The 22,000-nt window shown below is 34.4% G+C and overlaps 1 protein-coding gene across 5 annotated transcripts in view; it reads right to left on the bottom strand.

Moving 5' to 3' along the window:
• Positions 1-22,000, bottom strand: part of trappc8 (trafficking protein particle complex subunit 8) — a 167,772-nt gene that overhangs the window by 106,757 nt on the left and 39,015 nt on the right. For all 5 annotated transcript variants that reach the window (XM_059977137.1, XM_059977153.1, XM_059977162.1 and 2 more), the window contains 2 exons: positions 20,006-20,095; positions 9,139-9,313 (listed from right to left, as the gene is read on the bottom strand). In XM_059977137.1, the coding sequence (XP_059833120.1) occupies positions 9,139-9,313; positions 20,006-20,095 (265 nt within the window). The remainder of the gene's footprint in view (positions 1-9,138; positions 9,314-20,005; positions 20,096-22,000) is intronic.

Genomic DNA, 22,000 nt, shown 5'->3' with positions numbered 1-22,000 from the left:
TATCTATTAAATTGTGTAATTTTTTCAAGTGGAATACAGCCATAAATTTCCTTCTTCCAATGATCTATACTTAAGTATGTATCCGATTTCCAAGTAACTGCAATAGCTTTTTTGGCTACTGCCAGTGCAATTTTTATGAATTCTTTCTGATATTTATTTAGTTTGAGTTTCGGTTTTATCCCTTCAATATCACCTAGTAAGAGTAATATTGGATTATGAGGAAGTTGTGTTCCTGTAATTTGTTCCAGTAGAAGTCTTAAATTTGTCCAAAAAGGTTGAATTTTAGAACAAGACCATGTAGAATGTAAAAAAGTACCAGTTTCTTGGTTACATCGAAAACACTGATCAGATAAATTTGGATTTAATTTATTTATTTTTTGTGGTGTAATATATAATTGATGTAGAAAATTATATTGCACTAATCTTAACCGAACATTTATTGTATTTGTCATACTATTAAGACATAGTCTTGACCAATTTGTTTCTTCAATTTTAATATTCAAATCACTTTCCCATTTTTGTCTTGACTTATGGACTCCTTGTTTAATTGCCTGTTTTTGAATCAAATTATACATACAAGATATAAATTTTTTAATCTTTCCTTTTTGAATTAAAATTTCTATTTCATTAGATTTCGGCAATAACATTGTTTGACCTAATTTTTCTCTTAAATAAGCCCTTAGTTGAAAGTAACAAAATAAAGTGTTATTTGATACTTTATATTTATTCTTTAATTGATCAAATGACATTAATATACCTCCTTCAAAACAATCTCCTATATATCTAATCCCTTTTTGAAACCAATTATATAAAAGTTGATTGTCCATTGTAAAAGGAATAAGTCTATTTTGAATTAAAGATCTCTTTGCTAGTAAAGATTATTTTGTCTCCTCATCAACATTTATCTTATTCCATAGGTCAATCAAATATTTTAATATAAGAGATTCTTTCTTTTCCCGTATCCATTTAGAATCCCATTTATATATAAAATCTTCTGGTACGTTTTCTCCTATTTTATCTAGTTCTATTCTAATCCATGCCGGTTTATCTTTCTCGAAAAAAGATGCAATAAATCTAAGTTGATTTGCTTTATAATAATTCTTAAAATTTGGAAGTTGTAACCCTCCTAGATCAAATTTCCATGTCAATTTTTCCAACGATATTCTTAACATCTTACCTTTCCAGAGAAACTTCCTCACATATTTGTTTAACTCTTGAAAAGACGTCTGAGGTAATTGTATTGGTAATGATTGAAATAAATATTGTAGTCTAGGGAATATATTCATTTTTATAGTATTTACTCTACCTATTAATGTTATTGGTAGTGCCATCCATTTATCAAGATCTTCCTGAATTTTTTTCAAAAGTGGTGAATAATTTAATTTGTATAAGTTTTTTATGTCATTATCAACTCTTATACCTAAATATTTTATATCATTTGCCGGCCATCTAAATTGAGTTATTAATCGACATTGACTATAGTCTCCATTAGTAAGAGGTAAAATTTCACTTTTATCCCAATTTATTTTATAGCCTGATATTTTCCCATATTCTTCTAATCTATAAGATAATTTGCGTAATGAATGTAATGGATCTGTTAAATAAAGTAAAACATCATCAGTAAATAAGTTAATCTTGTATTCTTCCTGATTAACTCTGAAACCCTTAATATCTGGGTCCATTCTAATTAATTCAGCTAATGGCTCTATTGTCAACACAAACAAAGCAGGTGATAATGGACAACCTTGCCTAGTTGATCTTGTTAACTGAAATGATGTTGAAATTTGACCATTTGTCACTACTTTAGCTTTGGGATTCGTATTTAAGGTTTTAATCCATTTTATAAATGATGTTCCTAATCCATATTTTTCCAATACCTTAAATAAAAAATCCCATTCCAATCTATCAAATGCTTTTTCTGCATCTAAAGCAACTGCCACACTCGTTTCCTCCCTCTTTTGTGCTAAATGAATTATACTAAGTAACCAGGATACATTATCTGCCAACTGTCTATTTTTAATAAATCCTGTTTGATCCATATGCACTAATTTTGGTAAGCATTTAGATAATCTATTAGATAAGATTTTTGCTATTATTTTATAATCAGTGTTTAATAAAGAAATGGGTCTATATGATGCTGGTTTTAAAAGATCTCTATCTTTTTTTGGCAATACTATTAAAATAGCTGTTGAAAAAGATTCTGGAAGTTTATGCGTTCTTTCCGCTTGATGTATTAACTCCATAAAGGGAGGAATTAATAAATCTTTAAATTTTTTATAAAATTCAGGCGGAAAACCATCTTCTCCTGGAGATTTATTACTTTGAAGTGATCCTAGAGCTTCTTCAACCTCCTTCAATGTAAAAGGCATACCTAATCCCTTTTGTTCTTCCGTATTTAATTTTGGAAGAGTTATTTGTGATAAAAACCTTTCTATCTTGACATTATCATTTTGTGATTCTGATTTATACAACTCAGAATAAAAATTCTTAAAAGCTTCATTAATTCTAGAGGCTTATAAGTAATTTTATTTACTTTTGTTCGAATTGCATTTATTGTTTTAGAAGTCTGATCTGTTTTTAACTGCCATGCAAGGACCTTATGTGATCTTTCACCTAGTTCATAATATCTCTGTTTAGTTCTCATAATTGCTTTTTCTGTTCGATATGTCTGGAGTGTATTATATTTTAACTTTTTATTAATAAGTTGTCTTCGTTTTTCTTCTGTCATATTTCTTTGAGATTCTTTTTCTAATTTTATAATCTCTTTTTTCAATTGATCTATTTCTATCATATATTCATTCTTAATTTTAGAAGTATAACTTATTATCTGACCTCTCAAATATGCCTTCATTGCTACCCACAATATAAATTTATCATCAACTGAATGTAAATTTGTATCTAAAAAGAACTGAATCTGCTTTTTCATAAAATCACAAAAATCTTGACGCTTTAGTAGAATTGAATTAAATCTCCATCTATAAATTGATTCCTCTTTATCTATCATTATCATTGTCATTATTAAAGGAGAGTGATCAGACAATATTCTTGCTTTATATTCCACATTTTTCACTCTATCTTGAATATTCGTTGATAATAGGAAAAAATCTATTCTTGAGTATGTTTTATGTCTATTTGAATAAAATGAATAATCTCTTTCTTTTTGATTGTTTCTTCTCCATATATCAATCAAATTTAAGTCTTTCATCAATGATAGAGCTAATTTTACTACTTTTGATTTTGTAACAGACTTTGTTGATCTGTCTAAAACTGGATCTAGACAAAAATTAAAATCTCCACCTATCAATATTTTGTCATGTGCATTAGCTAAATTCAAAAATACCTCCTGTATAAATTTTACATCATTTTCATTTGGTGCATAAATATTCATAAGAGTCCATAGTTCTGAAAAAATTTGACAATGTATAATTAAATATCTTCCTGCCGAATCAATTAATACATTTTGTATTTTAATTGGTAAATTTTTATTAACCAAAATTGCAACTCCTCTCGCTTTTGAGTTAAATGAAGCTGCAATAACATTTCCAACCCAATCTCTTTTTAATTTCTATGTCCGTTAAATGAGTTTCTTGTAAGAAAGCTATATCTATTTTCATTTTTTTAAATATATGTTAAAATTCTTTTTCTTTTTACCGGTCCATTAAGCCCATTAATATTAAAACTTAAAAAATTCAATACATTAGTCATTGTTTTTAATTATGTTACTCCAATCTATAATAATGCCTAATCTTTCAACTTTCATGGTATCCTGGGAAATCTTTTTAGAAGTCTCCATGTTGCTATGTGTGTCCCCACCAATCATCCAGGCAAAAGAATAGAAAAAAAATAGAGTATATAAAAAAAAACAAAATATCCCCCTACTAATGTTGTGAAAGAAAAAAAACACAACATTACCCCCCTCTATTGTACGGGTCATGGCAATCGCCATGATTACACACGTGAATCCCGTAGTAACCGGTTCAAAGCTCCCCAGCCCCTCCGCAACATAAAAAATAATAATATAAGAAAAAACATATTATTCTCAATTAATATTTCTGAAATTTTACTTTTCTCCCTTGTATCATCCTTAAATGTCCATCAGTTCCATTCGCTATCTCTGTCTTCGTCTTTAACCATAACGTTTAAAAGTCTATACGTTTAATTAGCAAATAGATGGAAGTTTTTGTGCAAACACCTCCGCATCTCGATAATCAGAAAAAAATCTTTTTCCCTCCTCCAAAAAAATTATCAGTGTTGCTGGGTGATGCATTAAAAATTTATAACCTTTTTCCCATAAGACATTTTTAGCTGAATTAAATTCTTTCTTTCTCTTCAAAAGGTTATAACTTATATCAGGATAAAAAAGAACTGGTTTCTCTGCTATCATCAATGGACCCTTTCTTCATTTGGCACCTTGGGCAGCCGCCCTCAGAATCTTTTCTTTATCCTGGTATCTTAAACATCTTATCAAAATTGATCGCGGATTTTGATCATCTTGAGATCTTGGCCTTAAGGCTCTGTGCACCCTTTCAATCTCAATTGAAGTTTCTTCTCCCATTTCCAATTTTTCAGGGATCCATTTTTGAAAAAAATTTATTGGGTCTTCTCCTTCAGTATCTTCTTTAAGTCCAACAATTTTAATATTATTGTGTCTACTAAAATTTTCAAACTTATCAATTTTTTCCACGAGTTGTTTTCATTCTGATGTCCAGGCATTATTATCATTTTCCATTTCCTTCATTCTTCCATCTATTTCTTCCATGTTAATTTCCAAATCTGTAATTTTCTTTTCCATTTTTTCCTGTTTCTTTGTCATTTTATCAAACATAGTCTCCATATTTATTATTTTTTCTTTAATTACTTTTAATGCATTTAATTTTTCTAATTTAGGTACTATTTGCCTCAAAGTCTTTTTTGTATTTTCAGAGGAACTTTCATCTCCATCTTCATCTGATTTTTCCAGAGAATCTGACTCTCTCTCAGATTCACTTTCACTTTCGGTTTCAGTCGCTGCTGGGTTTTGTAGTTCTGGTTGGTCTCGTTTGCGCATGCTCGTTCCTTTACGCTTGCGCAATTCTCGTTGATCTTTTCCTTTAGAAATGGCCGATGCTGCCGCAGTTTCCTGTTCTGTTTTGCCAGTGATGTATTGTACCTGAGTCCGCGGTTCTTCAGTAGAAGTAGGCCTTGATTCTGTTCCAACCTGAGTTGTCTTCGCGGTAGTAGTTCTCTTCATCCTCTGTTTATGAGGCATAGCTTAAAACAATCCGGAGTAGTTTATAAGTAACCTTAAGAAAATATTGACTGACTTTTCTTCACTTAAACGTTAATTTATTGATTTTTTACGGGAGGGCTGGGTTCCAGCATCTCGATCCTATGTCATCACGTGATATCCCCCTCCTGATGGAAAGTCTTGACGTGACGCTTCAACTGTTCATTTACTCTCCATAGACAATGCCTGACCTGTTAAGTTCCTCAAACATTTTGTGTTGTTCCAGATCAAGGATGGTCAGTCTTTGGAATCCTTTATGTGAAGATTTAGATAAGGACAAACTTCTATCAGCATTATCCTCCTATTATCTTCTTCACATGCTTGTCCAGTCTCCCCTTATTTGCATGGAGTCTGCTGCCTCCTATTCTTCCAACCAAAACGTGCTGTGTTAGTAAACTCCATATTCCTGTCATTCTTTCTTTTCACTTTTCTACCTAATCTCTTGGAGATTTCATTTTGCACTCATTATTGGCAATATCATTCTAACATCAACTTATCAAATATTTCCTTGTTCTAAGAAAAAAATAGCTCACTCTTTTTTTGTGCAGTTGATGCATTTTTTGTATCATACTGAACTCTTCACTACATCCTCTCCAATGATTCCATATCCATTTTATAATATGGTGACCAAATGTGTGGTCTACAGAGTCAATGCAAACTTTAGTGCAAGTTACTTTTCAAATTCCAATCTTCAAAATAATCTCAAGGGTTTGCTTTGCTTTTCATTGTGCCTTACTTGTGTGATTTGTTATTTCTTCTCCAGGATCTTTGTTCCCCTAGATCTATTTTTTAAATAAGTTACCCCCTTATTGTTTCAATCAAAATATACAATTTCATGTGTTGTAACACCAGGTGCAATTAATTCCCAATTCAATATTTATTGAAATCTACCTCCAGGACTCAGTTTTATTATCACTAATTTAGAAACTGTGTTTGAATGCAGAGGGTAAAGTACTTATGTAAATTATAGTTACAGCATCTTTATAAGCACAAAGATTTTCCCTTTTTCTGTAATATTAGAAATGTAGAAATAGGCATATGTGATGCAATGTCTCTTTCTTCATTTGATCAGAAAATTGAAAAAAATTTAAGTCAGCATCCTTCTCATCACTCACAATATAAAAGGTGAAGAAAAAGATTTTAATGCAGAAACACAGCAAGGCACTTGGGTTTTAAAGTATGGCACACTTTTAAAAATTCTGCTAGTACTATGCAGTATTTCTCTTCTGCTTTCACATCCCCCTTCGCCCCATCATTACCACCAATAAAGGACAAGGACTGTCATTATAGAAATCTTATTCAATGTGCAAAACCATTCTGCATTTGCTGAAGTTAACCGGCTGAGGTCAGTAATACAAAACACCTATCTATTCTGGTGCGAAACACTGTTCAAAATTCTTTGACTACAAAAATGGGGAAGGACAGAGCCAGACACCATCTTGCAAGTGCATTGGGCCTTTTATAAAGGAGACATAACACACTGGAGCTGCTGGAATGTGGAGCAACAAACATAACCCACTGGAGGAACTCAGTGGGTCAGGCTGCATCTATGAAGGGAAACAGTCAAAGTTAATGGAAAACCTATTAAAGTTCTTTTAGATTCCGGCAGCTCACTGTCATTTATTATAAAAAGTCATGTCCCTGCCTTTGATGTTGACTACAGTCACCAAAAACCTGTCCAATGTATCCATGGTGACTGGAAGTGCGGGCCACAGGTAGAACTCACAATTGAGCTGGATGACAAGTATCTGATGAAAGTAGGGGTGCGGGAGAAACTAAAAGTTGACATGATTCTGGGGAGAGATTGAGTTAGAGGAAAGGAAATAGCCAATCACATTCATCCATTAATCCATTAATGCTAAAACTAAAAACCAAAAGGCGTTTGCTGACTTTCCTCAGCTGTTCCAGCAGACACCAGGGCTTATAAAGGTCCTGAAATATTCCATCAGGATCAGACCTGACCAGGGTTGAGTATGCCAACACTGCTACAGAGCACCAGAATAACTTGTGGGGGCCCTGGATTCTGACCATGCTGGAGCTGGGTGTCAGCCTTTAAATAGTGAGTGAGTGGAGCATTACTATCATTATTGTCCCCAAGGAGCAATGGACAAGCAAACTATATTACTACACTGGACCTTTGTAAAGGCTACTGGCAGGTTCCCCTGGATGAACAATCAAAACCCTTCACTGCCTTCCACATGGCCGAGTCTAGTTCAGTTCACTGTGACAGCCTTTGGTTTTCACGGTGCACCAGCAACCTTCCATTGGTTGAAGGACTGAGTACACCAGGGCCCTGAGGACTGCAGTGCAGTATAGCTAGGTGATGTGGTTGCCTACAGCCAGACGTGGTCAGAGCACTTGGACCATCTGTACAGGATCCTTGGGAATATTCATACCGCCAGTCTCACCCTCAATCTACAAAAATATGAGTGGGCAAAAAGGGAGACCAGATACTTTTGACTACCAGCTGGGACACAAGAGGTTTGAGCACGAATGGACAAAGTGGAAGCGATCCACAGTCTTCAACCTCACACCAAGGAGGAAGTGAAGTTGTTTCTGGGTCTGGTAGGGTGGTATCACAGGTTCATTCTCCAATTCACCATTCTGGCAACACCTCTGACTAATCTTAATGGGAAAGTCTGTAAGCAACTCAAGGGTGTGTGAAAATGCTTTAAGCCCTTAAAGACATGTTCTTCACCCATCCTTCAGAGTCCAAACTTTGGCAAACAGTTCCTTCTCCAGGTGGATGAACAGTGATGGCACAAGGAGAACCTGGAGAAAAAACTCTGTCCTTTACCTGACCCAAAAATCCCTCCCAAGGGAATTCAGGTTTTCCATCATTGGAAAGGAGTGTCTGGCCATTAAGTGGGCCCTTGACAGGATCTAGTACTAACTCCTTAGCAAGGAGTTTGATCTCTACACAGACCACTGACTAGATTCAAACAATGAAGAATCATAATGCCAGAGTGACACAGTGGTACCTAGAGCACCAAGCCTTCAAATTCTTTGTCTATTATAAAGCAGGAAAGGAAACCTGTCTCGGCTGCTGAGCGTCATCACCAAAGGAGAGGAGGGTAGTAATGTGATGGACAGCACTCCTTACACACACACAAACATTGCCCTGTCATTCTACTGTTGCTGCATTGAGTGTCAGCACTTTAATGTCTTCCCCAATGTATTCTCATAATGGATCCTAAACCAGGCTGATGCACTGAGGGTGGCTTTATGGTGCCTTTCCCTCCATACACAGTGGAATATTCCATTTCATTAGTAATGGAGATGTGTAATTGTGTATATGCTGTTTGCATACTGTAATTTAGGTTAACTGTGGATAATTAAAGATGGTATGTCCTGGTGCCTAATAAATGGGACTCTGCTCTCAGTAAGAGAGAGAGACAAACAGACAGACTGCCAGGAGGTCACACTGGACAAAAATAGTATGGAGGTGTTATTGTGTTATCTGGTAGATACCTTTGTAAATCTTGGCAATTATCTTTTCACGATTTTTGCAAGTTTCAGTTTTGATGCACCTGATAACCCTTACACTAAAGTGGAAAGCGACTCCAGCCATTTTTTTCTTTAATTAAAACCAACATATCTAACACCAAAATTTTCTAATTCCCTCTATAGGTGCTGCCAGATCGGCTGCTCAATAGCCTCAGCCCAAATATCTGATAGATTAACTTCATCTGTACATTGCATGTCCAGCACAGCCAATTACACACGCACCAAGCTCTAAATAAAGTAGTTGAATTCAAACTGATTGAGCATTTCCTCTGAATTTGAGCACATAATCTTTGATTTGAAGTCTGCAGACAATGTTCACCATTTCTGCGAAGCTCTATCTAAGATCAAGTAATTAAAAAGCTTACCGTTCTTCTTCTCCTTCACTGAGATCATGCAGTAAAACGTAGTATTTCAATGTATTTGGAATAAACCATTTTGGATACGAGTAATCACTGCTGTGCTGAATACGATGTTGCTCTTGTGATAACTTCAAAAACTGTTCTACCGGATCAGAATCCCTTGATGAGACCACTAACATACCTGAAGGTACACTTAAGGAAAATACAATTCAAACCCAATTTCTACTTTAAATTTCAAAAGTGCCTTTGGTGGACATCTCAGGCCAAAATACAAAAATAGTATTGGATAATACTGATTTGATAATTCAATAATAGACTTTTTTCTTTTATAAACACATCTTCAGTTTACTAAGAAGTGAAGTTCACAATAAAGTTCAAATTCAGGATTAAGTCATAGCAGACATGGGACAGTCCCGTTCTCTCCACAGCTTGAGAGTCCTGCTGATAGGGAGCAAATACACAACTCAATCAAGACAAAGAAGCCACTTAATATGGCAATCAATGAATACTGGGGTCATATACAGAAGTGGTGCTAAGATAAATTATCAAGGTTGATCTTACTCCATGGTAGAAATGGCATAAAAGAGCAAATAGTTTACTCCTGCTGTTTCAAAAAGAAAAAACAAAGGCAGTATTAATCTGATTCACAGCAGAGATCCCATTACCAAAGGGGTTTGGTGTCAAATATGATTTCACAGTATTTTCTATCAAATGCAAAAGATCAGTTCTGGATTATACTTCATACCAAACCTCCAAGCATCCCCTCAGGTAGGTACAAAACATTCTTTGATAATGTTTCTCAGAAGTAAGGGAGTTCACAATATCATCCTCTCCAATATTTATCCATAAACTAATATCCCCAATTAGAGCATATTATCTATGATAATTCCATCACCATTTGTACAAGCTTGTTAAAGATTAGCTTTCATTTGTCACATGAGCACTGAAACATTGAAACAGAGTGAAATGCATCATTTGCATCAATGACCAGTCTTGTCAATCAAGCTTTTCTTTTATGGAAAACAAAGGGAATAACATGTTTTCGTGATTTATTCATGGATGATTGTTTTATGTCTTTTGAACAGTTGTCTAATAAATATAATTTGCATAGATCACTTTTTCAGATATTTACAGATTAGAAACTTTCTGAATGCTACTTTAGTTGCCTTTCCGATATCGCATCAAATTGAAGTTACAGAAAAAAATTTAAATTTAAATCCACATCAAAGTTTAATAGCATTTATTTATGATTTAATTATGAAAATACGCTTAGGTATTTCTTTTTTTTAAACTTTTTTTTAATTGAGTTTTCAAATAATTACAGAAAGAAGAAAAAAAATATACCCTTCCCCCCTCCCCTCTAACATCCCTATAGAAAAAAAAAGAAAGAAAAGAAAGAAAGAAAGAGTGCCTGGATATCGGAAGATCCCCACATGCTCCACGGAGTTCGTAATAACTTTAGTATATATATTTATTTCTTTCCCCAAATAACCAATTATTTTATCTTCAGAGCACCTATATATTTAATCCTGCCTTTTGTAAATAAGGGCGCCAAATTTTCAAAAATGTTTCATATTTATCTCTTAAATTATAAGTAATTTTTTCAAGTGGAATACACCTGGAAATTTCATTCTTCCAACGATCTATACTTAAGTATGCATCCGATTTCCAAGTAACTGCAATAGCCTTTTTGGCTACTGCCAGTGCAATTTTTATGAATTCTTTCTGATATTTATTCAATTTGGGTTTTGATTTTATCCCTTCAATATCGCCTAATAAAAATAATATTGGATTATGTGGAAGTTGTGTTCCAATAAAACTCTTAAATTTACCCAAAAAGGTTGAATTTTAGAACAAGACCAAGTAGAATGTAAAAAAGTACCGATTTCTTGGTTACATCAGAAACACTGATCAGATAAATTTAGATTTAATTTATTTATTTTTTGTGGTGTAATATATAATTGATGTAAAAAATTATATTGCACTAATCTTAACCGGACATTTATTGTATTTGTCATACTATCAAGACATAGCCTTGACCAATTTGTTTCTTCAATTTTAATATTCAAGTCACTTCCCCATTTTTGTCCTGACTTATGGACTCCTTGTTTAATTGCCTGTTTTTGAATCAAGCTATACATACAAGAAATAAATTTTTTAGTTTTTCCTTTCTGAATTAAAGTTTCTATTTCATTAGATTTCGGCAATAACATTGTTTGACTTAATTTTTCTCTTAAATAAGCCCTTAATTGGAAGTAACAAAAAAGTGTTGTTTGATACTTTATATTTATTCTTTAATTGATCAAATGACATTAATATACCTCCTTCAAAACAATCTCCTATATATCTAATCCCTTTTTGAAACCAATTATATAATAGTTGATTATCCATTGTAAAAGGCATAAGTCTATTTTGAATTAAAGATCTCTTTGCTAATAAAGATTTCTTTGTCTCATCATCAACATTTATCTTATTCCATAAGTCAATCAAATGTTTTAATATAGGAGATTCTTTCTTTTCCCGTATCCATTTAGATTCCCATTTATATATAAAATGTTCTGGTGTATTTTCTCCTATTTTATCTAGTTCTATTCTAATCCATGCCGGTCTATCTTTCTCAAAAAAAGTTGCAATAAATCTAAGTTGATTTGCTTTATAATAATTCTTAAAATTTGGAAGTTGTAACCCTCCTAGATCAAATTTCCATGTCAATTTTTCCAACGATATTCTTGACATCTTACCTTTCCAAAGAAACTTCCTCACATATTTATTTAACTCTTGAAAAAAAACTTCTGGGGTAATTGTATTGGTAGTGATTGAAATAAGTATTGTAGTTTAGGGAATATATTCATTTTTACGGTATTTACTCTACCTACTAATGTTATTGGTAATATCATCCATTTATCAAGATCTTCTTGAATTTTTTTCAATAACAGTAAGTAATTTAATTTATACAAGTTCTTTATATCATTATCAACTCTTATACCTAAATATTTTATACCATTTGCCGGCCATCTAAATTGAGTTATTAATCGACACCGACTATAATCTCCTTTAGTAAGAGGTAAAATTTCACTTTTATCCCAATTTATTTTGTAACCTGATATTTTCCCATATTCTTCTAATAATTTACACAACAAGTGCAATGGGTTTGTTAAATAAAGCAGAACATCAACAGCAAATAAGTTAATCTTGTATTCTTCCTGATTAACTCTGAAACCCTTAATATCTGGGTCCATTCTAATTAATTCAGCTAATGGTTCTATCGCCAACACAAATAAAGCAGGTGATAATGGAAAACCTTGCCTAGTTGACCTTGTTAACTGAAATGGTGTTGAAATTTGACCATTTGTCACTACTTTAGCTTTGGGATTAATATTTAAGGTTTTAATCCATTTTATAAAAGATACCCCTAATCCATATTTTTCCAATACTTTAAATAAAAAATCCCATTCCAATTTATCAAATGCTTTTTCTGCATCTAAAGCAACTGCCACACTCATTTCCTCCCTTTTTTGAGCCAAATGAATTATACTAAATAACCGAGTTACATTATCTGCCGATTGCCTATTTTTAATAAATGCTGTTTGATCCATACGTATTAATTTTGGTAAGTATTTAGATAGTCTATTAGATAAGATTTTTGCTATTATTTTATAATCAGTGTTTAACAAAGAAATGGGTCTATATGATGCTGGTTTTAAAAGATCGCTATCTTTTTTTGGCAATACTATTAAAATAGCTGTCGAAAAAGATTCTGGAAGTTTATGCGTTCTTTCTGCTTGATGTATTAACTCCATAAAAGGAGGAATTAATAAATCTTTAAACTTTTTATCAAATTTAGGCGGAAAACCATCTTCTCCTGGTGATTTATTACTTTGAAATGATCCTAGAGTTTTTTCAACCTCTTTTAATGTAAAATGCATATCTAATCCCTTCTGTTCTTCCGTATTTATTTTTGGAAGAGTTATTTGTGATAAAAACCTTTCTATCTTGACATTATCATTTTGTGATTCTGATTTATACAACTCAGAATAAAAATTTTTGAAAGTTTCATTAATTTCTAAAGGTTTATAAGTAATTTTATTTACTTTTGTTCGAATTGCATTTATCGTTTTAGAAGTCTGATCTGTTTTTAACTGCCATGCAAGGACCTGATGTGATCTTTCACCTAGTTCATAATATCTCTGTTTAGTTCTCATAATTGCTTTTTCTGTTCGATATGTCTGGTGTAATAAGTTGTCTTCGTTTTTCTTCTGTAATATATCTTTGAGATTCTTTTTCTAATTTTGTAATCTCTTTTTCCAATTGATCTATTTCTATCATATATTCCTTCTTAATTTTAGAAGTATAACTTATTATCTGACCTCTCAAATATGCCTTCATTGCTTCCCACAATATAAATTTATCATCAACTAAATGTGAATTTGTATCTAAAAAAACTGAATCTGCTTTTTCATAAAATCACAAAAATCTTGATGTTTTAGTAGAATTGAATTAAATCTCCATCTATAAATTGATTCCTCTTTATCTATCATTATCATTGTCATTGTCAAAGGAGAATGATCTGACAATAGTCTCGCTTTATATTCCATATTTTTCAATCTATCTTGCATATCCGTTGATAATAGGAAAAAAATCTATCCTTGAATATGTTTTATGTCTATTTGAATAAAATGAATAATCTCTTTCTTTTGGGTTAATTCTTCTCCATATATCAATCAAATTTGTCTTCCATCAATGATAGAGTTAATTTTGCTACTTTTGATTTTGTGATAACCTTAGTTGATCTATCTAAAACTGGATCTAGACAAAAGTTAAAATCTCCACCTATTAATGTTTTGTCATGTGCGTTAGCCAAATTCAAAAAGACCTCTTGTATAAATTTTACATCATTTTCATTTTGTGCATAAATATTCATAAGAGTCCATAGTTCTGAAAAAATTTGACAATGTATAATTACCTATCTCCCCGCCGAATCAATTAATACGTTTTGTATTTTAATTGTTAAATTTTTATTAACCAAAATTGCAACTCCTCTCGCCTTTGAATTAAATGAAGCTGCAATAACATTTCCAACCCAGTCTCTTTTTAAATTTCTGATGTTCTATCTCTGTTAAATGTGTTTCTTGTAAAAAAGCTATATCTATTTTCACTTTTTTTTAATGTAGGTTAAGATTCTTTTTCTTTTCACCGGTCCATTAAGCCCATTAACATTAAAACTTAAAAAATTCAGTAAATTAGTCATTATTTTTAATTGTGTTACTCCAATCTATAATAATACCTAATCTTTCAACTTTCATGGTATCTTGGGGAATCTTTTTAAAATTCTCCATGTTGCTATGTGTGTCCCCACCGATCATCCAGGCAGAAAGATAGAAGAAAAATAGATTATAAAGAAAAAAACAAAATACCCCCCCCTACTAATGTTGTGAAAAAAAAAGAACACAACATTATTTCCCTCTGTTGTATGGGTCAAGGCAATCGCCATGATTACACACGTGAATCCTGCAGTAATCGATCCAAAGCTCCCCAGCCCCCCTGCAACATAAAAAAGTGTGTGTGTGTGTGTGTATATATATATAAGAAAAAATACTATTCTCAAATAGTATTTCTAAAATTTTGCTTTTCTTCCCTATGTCATCCTTAAATGTCCATCACTTCCATTCACTGTCTCTGTCTTCATCTTTATAATCCATTACACTTGGAAATCTCTATGTGTAATTAGTAAGTAGTTGGGAGTTTTTGTGCCAACTCCTCCGCTTCTCAATAAATGGTAAAAAATCTTCTTTTCCCTCCTCCAAAAAAATTATCAGTGTTGCTGGGTGACGCATTATAAATTTATAACCCTTTTCCCATAAAACTTTTTTTCGCTGGGTTAAATTCCTTCTTTCTCTTCAAAAGTTTATAACTTATATCAGGATAGAAAAGAACTGCCTTCCCTGCTATCATCAATGGCCCGTTTCTCTTTTTGGCACATTGGGCAGCCGCCTTCAGGATCTTTTCTTTATCTTGGTATCTTAAGCATTTTATCAAAATTGATCGTGGATTTTGATCAGCTTGAGGTCTTGACCTTAAGGCTCTATGAGCCCTTTCAATTTCAATTAGAGTTTCTCCTTCCATTTCCAATTTTTCGGGGATCCATTTTTGAAAAAAATTTATTGGATCTTCTCCTTCTATATCTTCTTTAAGTCCAACAATTTTAATATTGTTTCGTCTACTAAAATTTTCAAGCTCATCAATTTTTTCCAACATTTGTTTTCTTTCTGATGTCCAGGCAGTAATATCATCTTTCATTTTATTCATTCTTTCAACCATGTCTTCCGTTGTAGCTTCCAAATCTATAATTCTCTTTTCCATTTTTTCCTGTCTTTTTGTCATTTTCTCAAACATAATCTCCATATTTATCATTTTTTATTACTTTTAATGTGTTTAATTTTTCTAATTTACGCATTATTTGCATCAAAGTCTTTTCTATATTTCCAGAAAAACTTTTACCTCCATCTTTGTTTGATTTTTCCAGAGAATCTGAATCTACCTCAGATTCACTTTCACTTTCGGTTTCAATCGTAACTGGGATTTGTAGTTCAGGTTGCTCTCGTTTGCGCATGCTCCTTCCTTCACGTTTGCGCAGTTCTCGTTGGTCTTTTTCTTTAGAAATGGTCGATGTTGCCACAGTTTCCTGCTCTGTATCACCGGAGGTATAATGTACCTGAGCCCGCGGTTCTTTGGCAGAAGTGGGCCTTGATTCTGTTCCAACTTGCGTTGTCTTCACTGTAGTAGTTTTCTTCATCTTCTGTTTATGAGGCATAACTTGAAACAATCCGGAGTAGTTTATGAGTAACTTTTAGAAAGTATTGACTATCTTTTCTTCACTTAAACATTAATTTACTGATTTTTTACGGGACAGCTGGGTTCCAGCATCTCGATCCTACATCATCACGTGACGTCCCCACGCTTAGGTATTTCTGATAAAATTAAGAATGAGTAGGAAAGAGAACTTCAAATATCTTTTTCTACAGAGAAATGGGAGAAAATTATTCAACTAGCTAATACTTCTTCAATGTGTGCCAGACACGCTTTGACACAATTTAAGGTAGGTTCATAGCGCTCATATGTCCAAGGATGTTAGCTCATTTTACTGCCATATAAATCCTGTCTGTGACAGATGCAATTCTGAAGTAACTTCCTTAACACATATGTTCTGGTCTTGTCCACTCCTAAGAAAATATTAGAAACATATTTTTGACATTATTTCAGTAGTTCTGCATGTTGATTTACAACCTCATCCTATTACTGCAATTTTTGGACTACCAGTGATAGACTCCAGTCATTCATCCTCATCAGCTTGTCGTCTGATTGCATTTGTTACATTAATAACCAGAAGATCCATTTTATTTAAATGGAAAGATTCCAATCCCCCTACCACATTTCAATGGTTTTCCCAAACAATAGCATGTGTAAACTTGGAAAAAAAATTAGGAGCAGTACTATGGATCCTTCGCTTAAATTTGAAGAAACTTGGAGGCCATTTATTCAATATTTTCATATGATGAAACCTTTAGTAATTTTTGCTCAGGTATAGAGGAGCGGAGTTAAGGACACATTATAATCTTAGCCGATGAAATATGGCAGCCCAACCTCTGTTTTTTTTTTAAAGTTTAGGGGTTTTTTTTCTCTCTATTTATAAAATATCTTTTTCGTGGTTAATTACTAAGAGATTGGGAGGCTAAACAACATTTGTCACTTGGAATCTGTGTCTGTACATGTTAACCGCTACTGATGTAATCTCAATCTCTTTGTATCATTATTATTATGTTTAATAAATTGAAACAATAAAAATATTGAAAAAGAAAAAAGACCAATCTTAAGGCTGATATATACTTTTGCGTAGTAACATATGCCGTAGCCAGCATAAGTGGCCTGCGCTGTTCTGAGCATTTATACCTGTGCCTTCATCGCTCTGTAATTCACCGTAAAAACTCTAATTGGCGGTGGGGTTTCTAATGGCGACTGAGCGCTTCATGTTGGAGTTGGAGCTAATAAATGTTGAACAAGGGTTACTTTTATTGAAATTACTGCAACACAGAAAAGAGAAAAGGTGTTGGAGGAGATGGTACATACGACCATTGAATGGATTGAGGCAGGAGGGTGAATTTTCTGTGCTTGTTCAGCCACTGAGACAATATGGATGAGGAAATGTATTTCAAAAATTTCAGATGTTGGCAGGTAGATTTGACGATTTGGTTCATCATCTCCAAACATTTATTTCGCATCAGTGTATGCACAGTATGCCTATAGACAGGAGGAAATGCAATGCTACCAAGCAGACCAATCACAGTTGCTGCTGTCTGCATCGCCACGATGCGCAGTTACATTTTTGGAGAGGTGCATGTCAGGCTATGACGTAGGGTAGAGTGTAGATTACACGACTACAGCATTCATTTGATGCAGAAGTATAAACCTGCCTTCAGGATGTGCTGGGGGCAACGCACAAATGTGGCCATGCTTCCAGTGCCAACACAGTATGCCTGCAATTTGCTAACACGCAAGCCTTTGGAACATGGGAGGAAACTGAAGCACTTGGATGAAACCCTCATGGTCTTGGGAAGAGCATACAAACTCCTTACAGACAGCAACAGAAACTGATCCCAAGTTGCTGCCACTGTAAAGTGTTATATGTTAACCATTATGTTACTATGCTGCCACAATTGTCACACAAACTGAATGTTTCATTTCCTATATTACAAAAGTGATTGTACTTCAGAACATTCCTTTTAACTGTCAAGCATCTTGGTACAGCTAATCACAAGATCCCTTACAAATCAAAGACTTTACTTAAGGAACCTTGAGAAAATTCAAGGCTTAAATTATAAAGTCCATGACAATCAAGTATTTTACAAAATGCTGATTCTGGGGTCAAGCACCTCAAGGTGACTGTCTCTATAGAAAGATGGTGCCATTCCCACCCCCTCCATATCCGAACCTCGAAATCACTCACTCAGATCCCCATTTTCCAAGTCAAATGCTGACTGATTCAATTTCAGTCATAATTTCAATACCTATTGATTGCATATCAAGATTAAGATCCAAGTCTTGGGAGCAATCCTTTAATCCAAATGACTCATATTAATAAACAGCATGACCAAGTATTTTAGTCATAATGAAAAATGTCTGAAACTTCAATAATTCATGAGAGGAATCTGGTTTTTAAAAAAACACTTCATGTGGCATCAGAGTGGTTTTCTGCTAAGGATAATGCTCTCAAGTACAACAAGATTGATGCCTATTGAAGAAAATAGGGGTAGTGGAGAATGTTGGGAACTCCACTTCACAGTGGAATACACTTACATACCATTTTCAGAGATGCTTTCAAGCTGAATACAAATCAGACTCAAATCTGCAAAAGGGATATGTTTGTGAAGTTATATTATTTGCATTCATTCTGCTATCTGAATTTCAGCCACAGTTAAGCCACATGTGGCTCTCAAGTGAAGCTGGTCATTCTGCCATGGCCCAACTTGAAGACACCAACCTCCATTTAAGCCAGTTAAATAGCTGAATTTCATAACCCCGCTGTCTTATTTAATCACCTTTACTCATCTTGATCAGATGGCAATTTCCTCACTACTTACACATCTGTATTACTGCCCCATTTACTCCCCGTCTCTGCTTAGTAGCTGCTGAAACTCACATCCATCATACGATTGTCTCTGAACTGGTTTCACTCCTTTTAAACAAGCCATCCAAAACTCTCTGGCCACTAACATCCCCATTCACTTGTCCCTCCAGTGTTTGCTGACCTAGAGGTTCATAATCTAATAACAATCCATTTTTTAAAAAATTATACATCTCAAGAGCCACCTATGGCCTTGCCTTTCCCCATTTCTACAATATCATTATAACCATCTAAAAACCTTCTATTTCCTCATTTCTGGCCTCTTATAGGTCCTCTATTTTCAATCGCTCCACCACGAGTCAATGTCTTAATTTGCCTGAAGCCTCTCCATATACTTTTTCATCCTATCCCTCTAATTTAACATGTTCCTTAAAACATTACTCTTTAAATAATTGTTTATCTCCATTCAATTGTTCTTTTTCTTTGTATTACCTTAATGCACTTAATCATGAAATGATCTGTATGAATAGCAAATAAAACATTTTTTAACTGTACCTCAGTTATCAATAAGACAATTACCAACCTCATTATCCTCTTGCTTCTTGACATCAACTTTTATTGTTAACTATTCTGTGAAGACTTGAGAGGTTATATCAGACTTAAGGTTCTATATGGTCCTAATTTGTTGTTTAACCCACAGCTCCTTTGATTAACCACAGCATTTACATGCCAACTGACGTATATACAGAAGGGTCAAAAGTTTGAAAACCCATTCGATCATTTCAGAACATGAGACTGAGGATCAGACCCTGGGCCTGCTCCAGGCTTCATGTCCGCAAACTCCACCGTGCAGCTGAGGCTGTGGGCCTGCTCCAGCTGCTCCGGGCTTCGTATTTATGGACTCACTTTCATTCTGAATGTTGTTGCTTGCTTTTATTGATTGCACAATTTGTTTCCACCCCACCACCCCCATCTCTGCACATTTGGTGTTCATTGTTTTTTTTTAAATGAATTCTTTCAGGTTTCTTCATTCAACACACACAAAATACTGATGGAACACAGTAGGCCAGGCAGCATCTATAAGGAGAAACACTGTCGACTTTTCGGGCTGCGGCTGCCTGTAAGAAGACAGATCTCAGGGTTGTATAATTCATACGTACTTTGATAATAAGTGTACTTTGAACTTTGATTTTACCTTGTCAGAATAAGCATATTCAGTCCATACCACATTCATACAATTCAGAAAAAGGATACAAGCCAGATAGTGGTGTAGAAACTCATGGTCTGATGGAGGCATGGATTGGAAGAAGCATTCTCTGTAGGCTTCAAACCAGGGAGTGGTAGCTAAAAAGAATAGAATTTAGAAACATCATTAAATATTGATGAACTATTAGAAAAATATTGCCAGCTGGATATCTCCTGAAGGTGTTATTTATGGTCTACCTTACACATTCACACTGGCCTGTCGGATTAATCATACTGATACTGCAACCACTGTCCATTGAGTACCTCTGCAGTATTGACAGGAAGTGATTAACTAGTCTAGGAGGAGTTCAGCACATGCGTAACTTCATACAGACAGGTTTAAGACAACATTATCACCAGTATTTAAGCATTTAGTCAATAGTTTTCAGTATTTCAGTTACGTGCTGCCTGGAATTTTAAACTTTAAACTTATGATATTCTGCTCTTGAGATGTAGGGCAATCCTTCATACCACTTCCATGACACTGTTTTTACATCTTTACCACCAATTATTCAGCACAAAAGTGAATAGAAAATGGAACACCTGAGCAATACTACTGAAAAACTTCCCATATGAAATCAAATGTTCTATTGAACAGAAAATGTAGCAAATCCTCAGATCAAGCATCTATACAGAGGGGAAAAACGTAGCTTACATTTTAAGATTGATCTTTTATTATAACCTGGAAAATTAATCAGTGTGTGAAGTTGGAAAGTGACCCTCAGTCCTGATGAAAGATCACTGACCTGAATGATTAACTGCTTAGCATAGAATCACATGTGTGCAACATGCCAACTATACCCACAACTACAGCCTTCATTGCCATAGTTATTCAAAAGTCTGCATTGATGCCTTTTAAATGTAATTTTATCTACCTCTTCGACCTACTATGGCAGCACAGTCAGAATCTTTCCATTCTGAATATCTTCCCTCACTATTAATCAATGCCCCTCATTTTAGATGACCCTCTACAATGGGAGAAGTTTCTTCGTATCTATTGCATACATGCCTCAATTTTCCTTTGCTCTGGGGAAACTAACCCAGCCTACACTGGTTAGACTGCACATGAAGGAATGTGTGCAGTTCTGATTGGTGCACCGCAGGACGGACATGATTGCATTAGAGAGGAGAGAATCACCAGGATGGTGTCCAGATTAGAGAACGTAATTAGGGAGAGATTGTAGGCTGGACCTTTTTCCCTATAACTACAGGAAGCATTTCACAGCTATTCCGCTCTTAAGGTCTGTCCCACGCCTTAGCGGTTTATCAGGCCAGGCAATTATCAGGCGGTTTATGCCGGTTTCCGTGGCATGAAGCAACTAAGAGTACGAGGACCCCCCACCCCCCAGATAGGACGTAAGTTTAACCCCCAGCATTTTGCCAGTATCTATTTTCAGCTGGGTGAACTGGAGCAATGTGTGGTTAAGTGCCTTGCTCAAGGACACAACACGCTGCCTCGGCTGAGGCTTGAACTGTTGACCTTCAGATCACTAGTCCAACGCCTTAACCACTTGGCCACGCACCACACTATTCTGCTCTTAGATGCATATTAAAAGTGTTTAAACTTGAGAAAGTAGCCTCAGAATTGCATAAAATATAACACGTGGGCTACTTAAGCAATTCACTCCATGCCTTCATACTTGGTAAAATACATACTATTCCACCTCTCTCTAAATGCATCAATAGTATTCACCTCAGTCTCTCTATGGTTTGAAGTGCCTCTATTTATTTTCTTGTTACATTTAACAGCTACCCTGCAATTCACCATTGTGCCTATAAAAAGTATTCACATCACCGCCCCATCAGTTTTCATGTTTTACAACAGTGAATCAGAGCATTTAATTTGGCTTTTTTGACACTGATCAACAGAAGACTCTTGTGTCAAAGTTAAAACAAATTTCCATAAATTGATTTGAATTTATTACAATTATTAAACACACAACTGATTGCATAATTACCCCCTTCAAGTCAGTATTTAGTAGATGCACCTTTAGCAGCAATTAC

This window comes from Hypanus sabinus, chromosome 1 (assembly GCF_030144855.1).
Source record: "Hypanus sabinus isolate sHypSab1 chromosome 1, sHypSab1.hap1, whole genome shotgun sequence".
In the NCBI taxonomy this organism is placed as follows: domain Eukaryota; kingdom Metazoa; phylum Chordata; class Chondrichthyes; order Myliobatiformes; family Dasyatidae; genus Hypanus; species Hypanus sabinus.
Note: the sequence above shows the minus strand (reverse complement) of the source record. Positions and strands in the feature narration are given on the sequence as shown.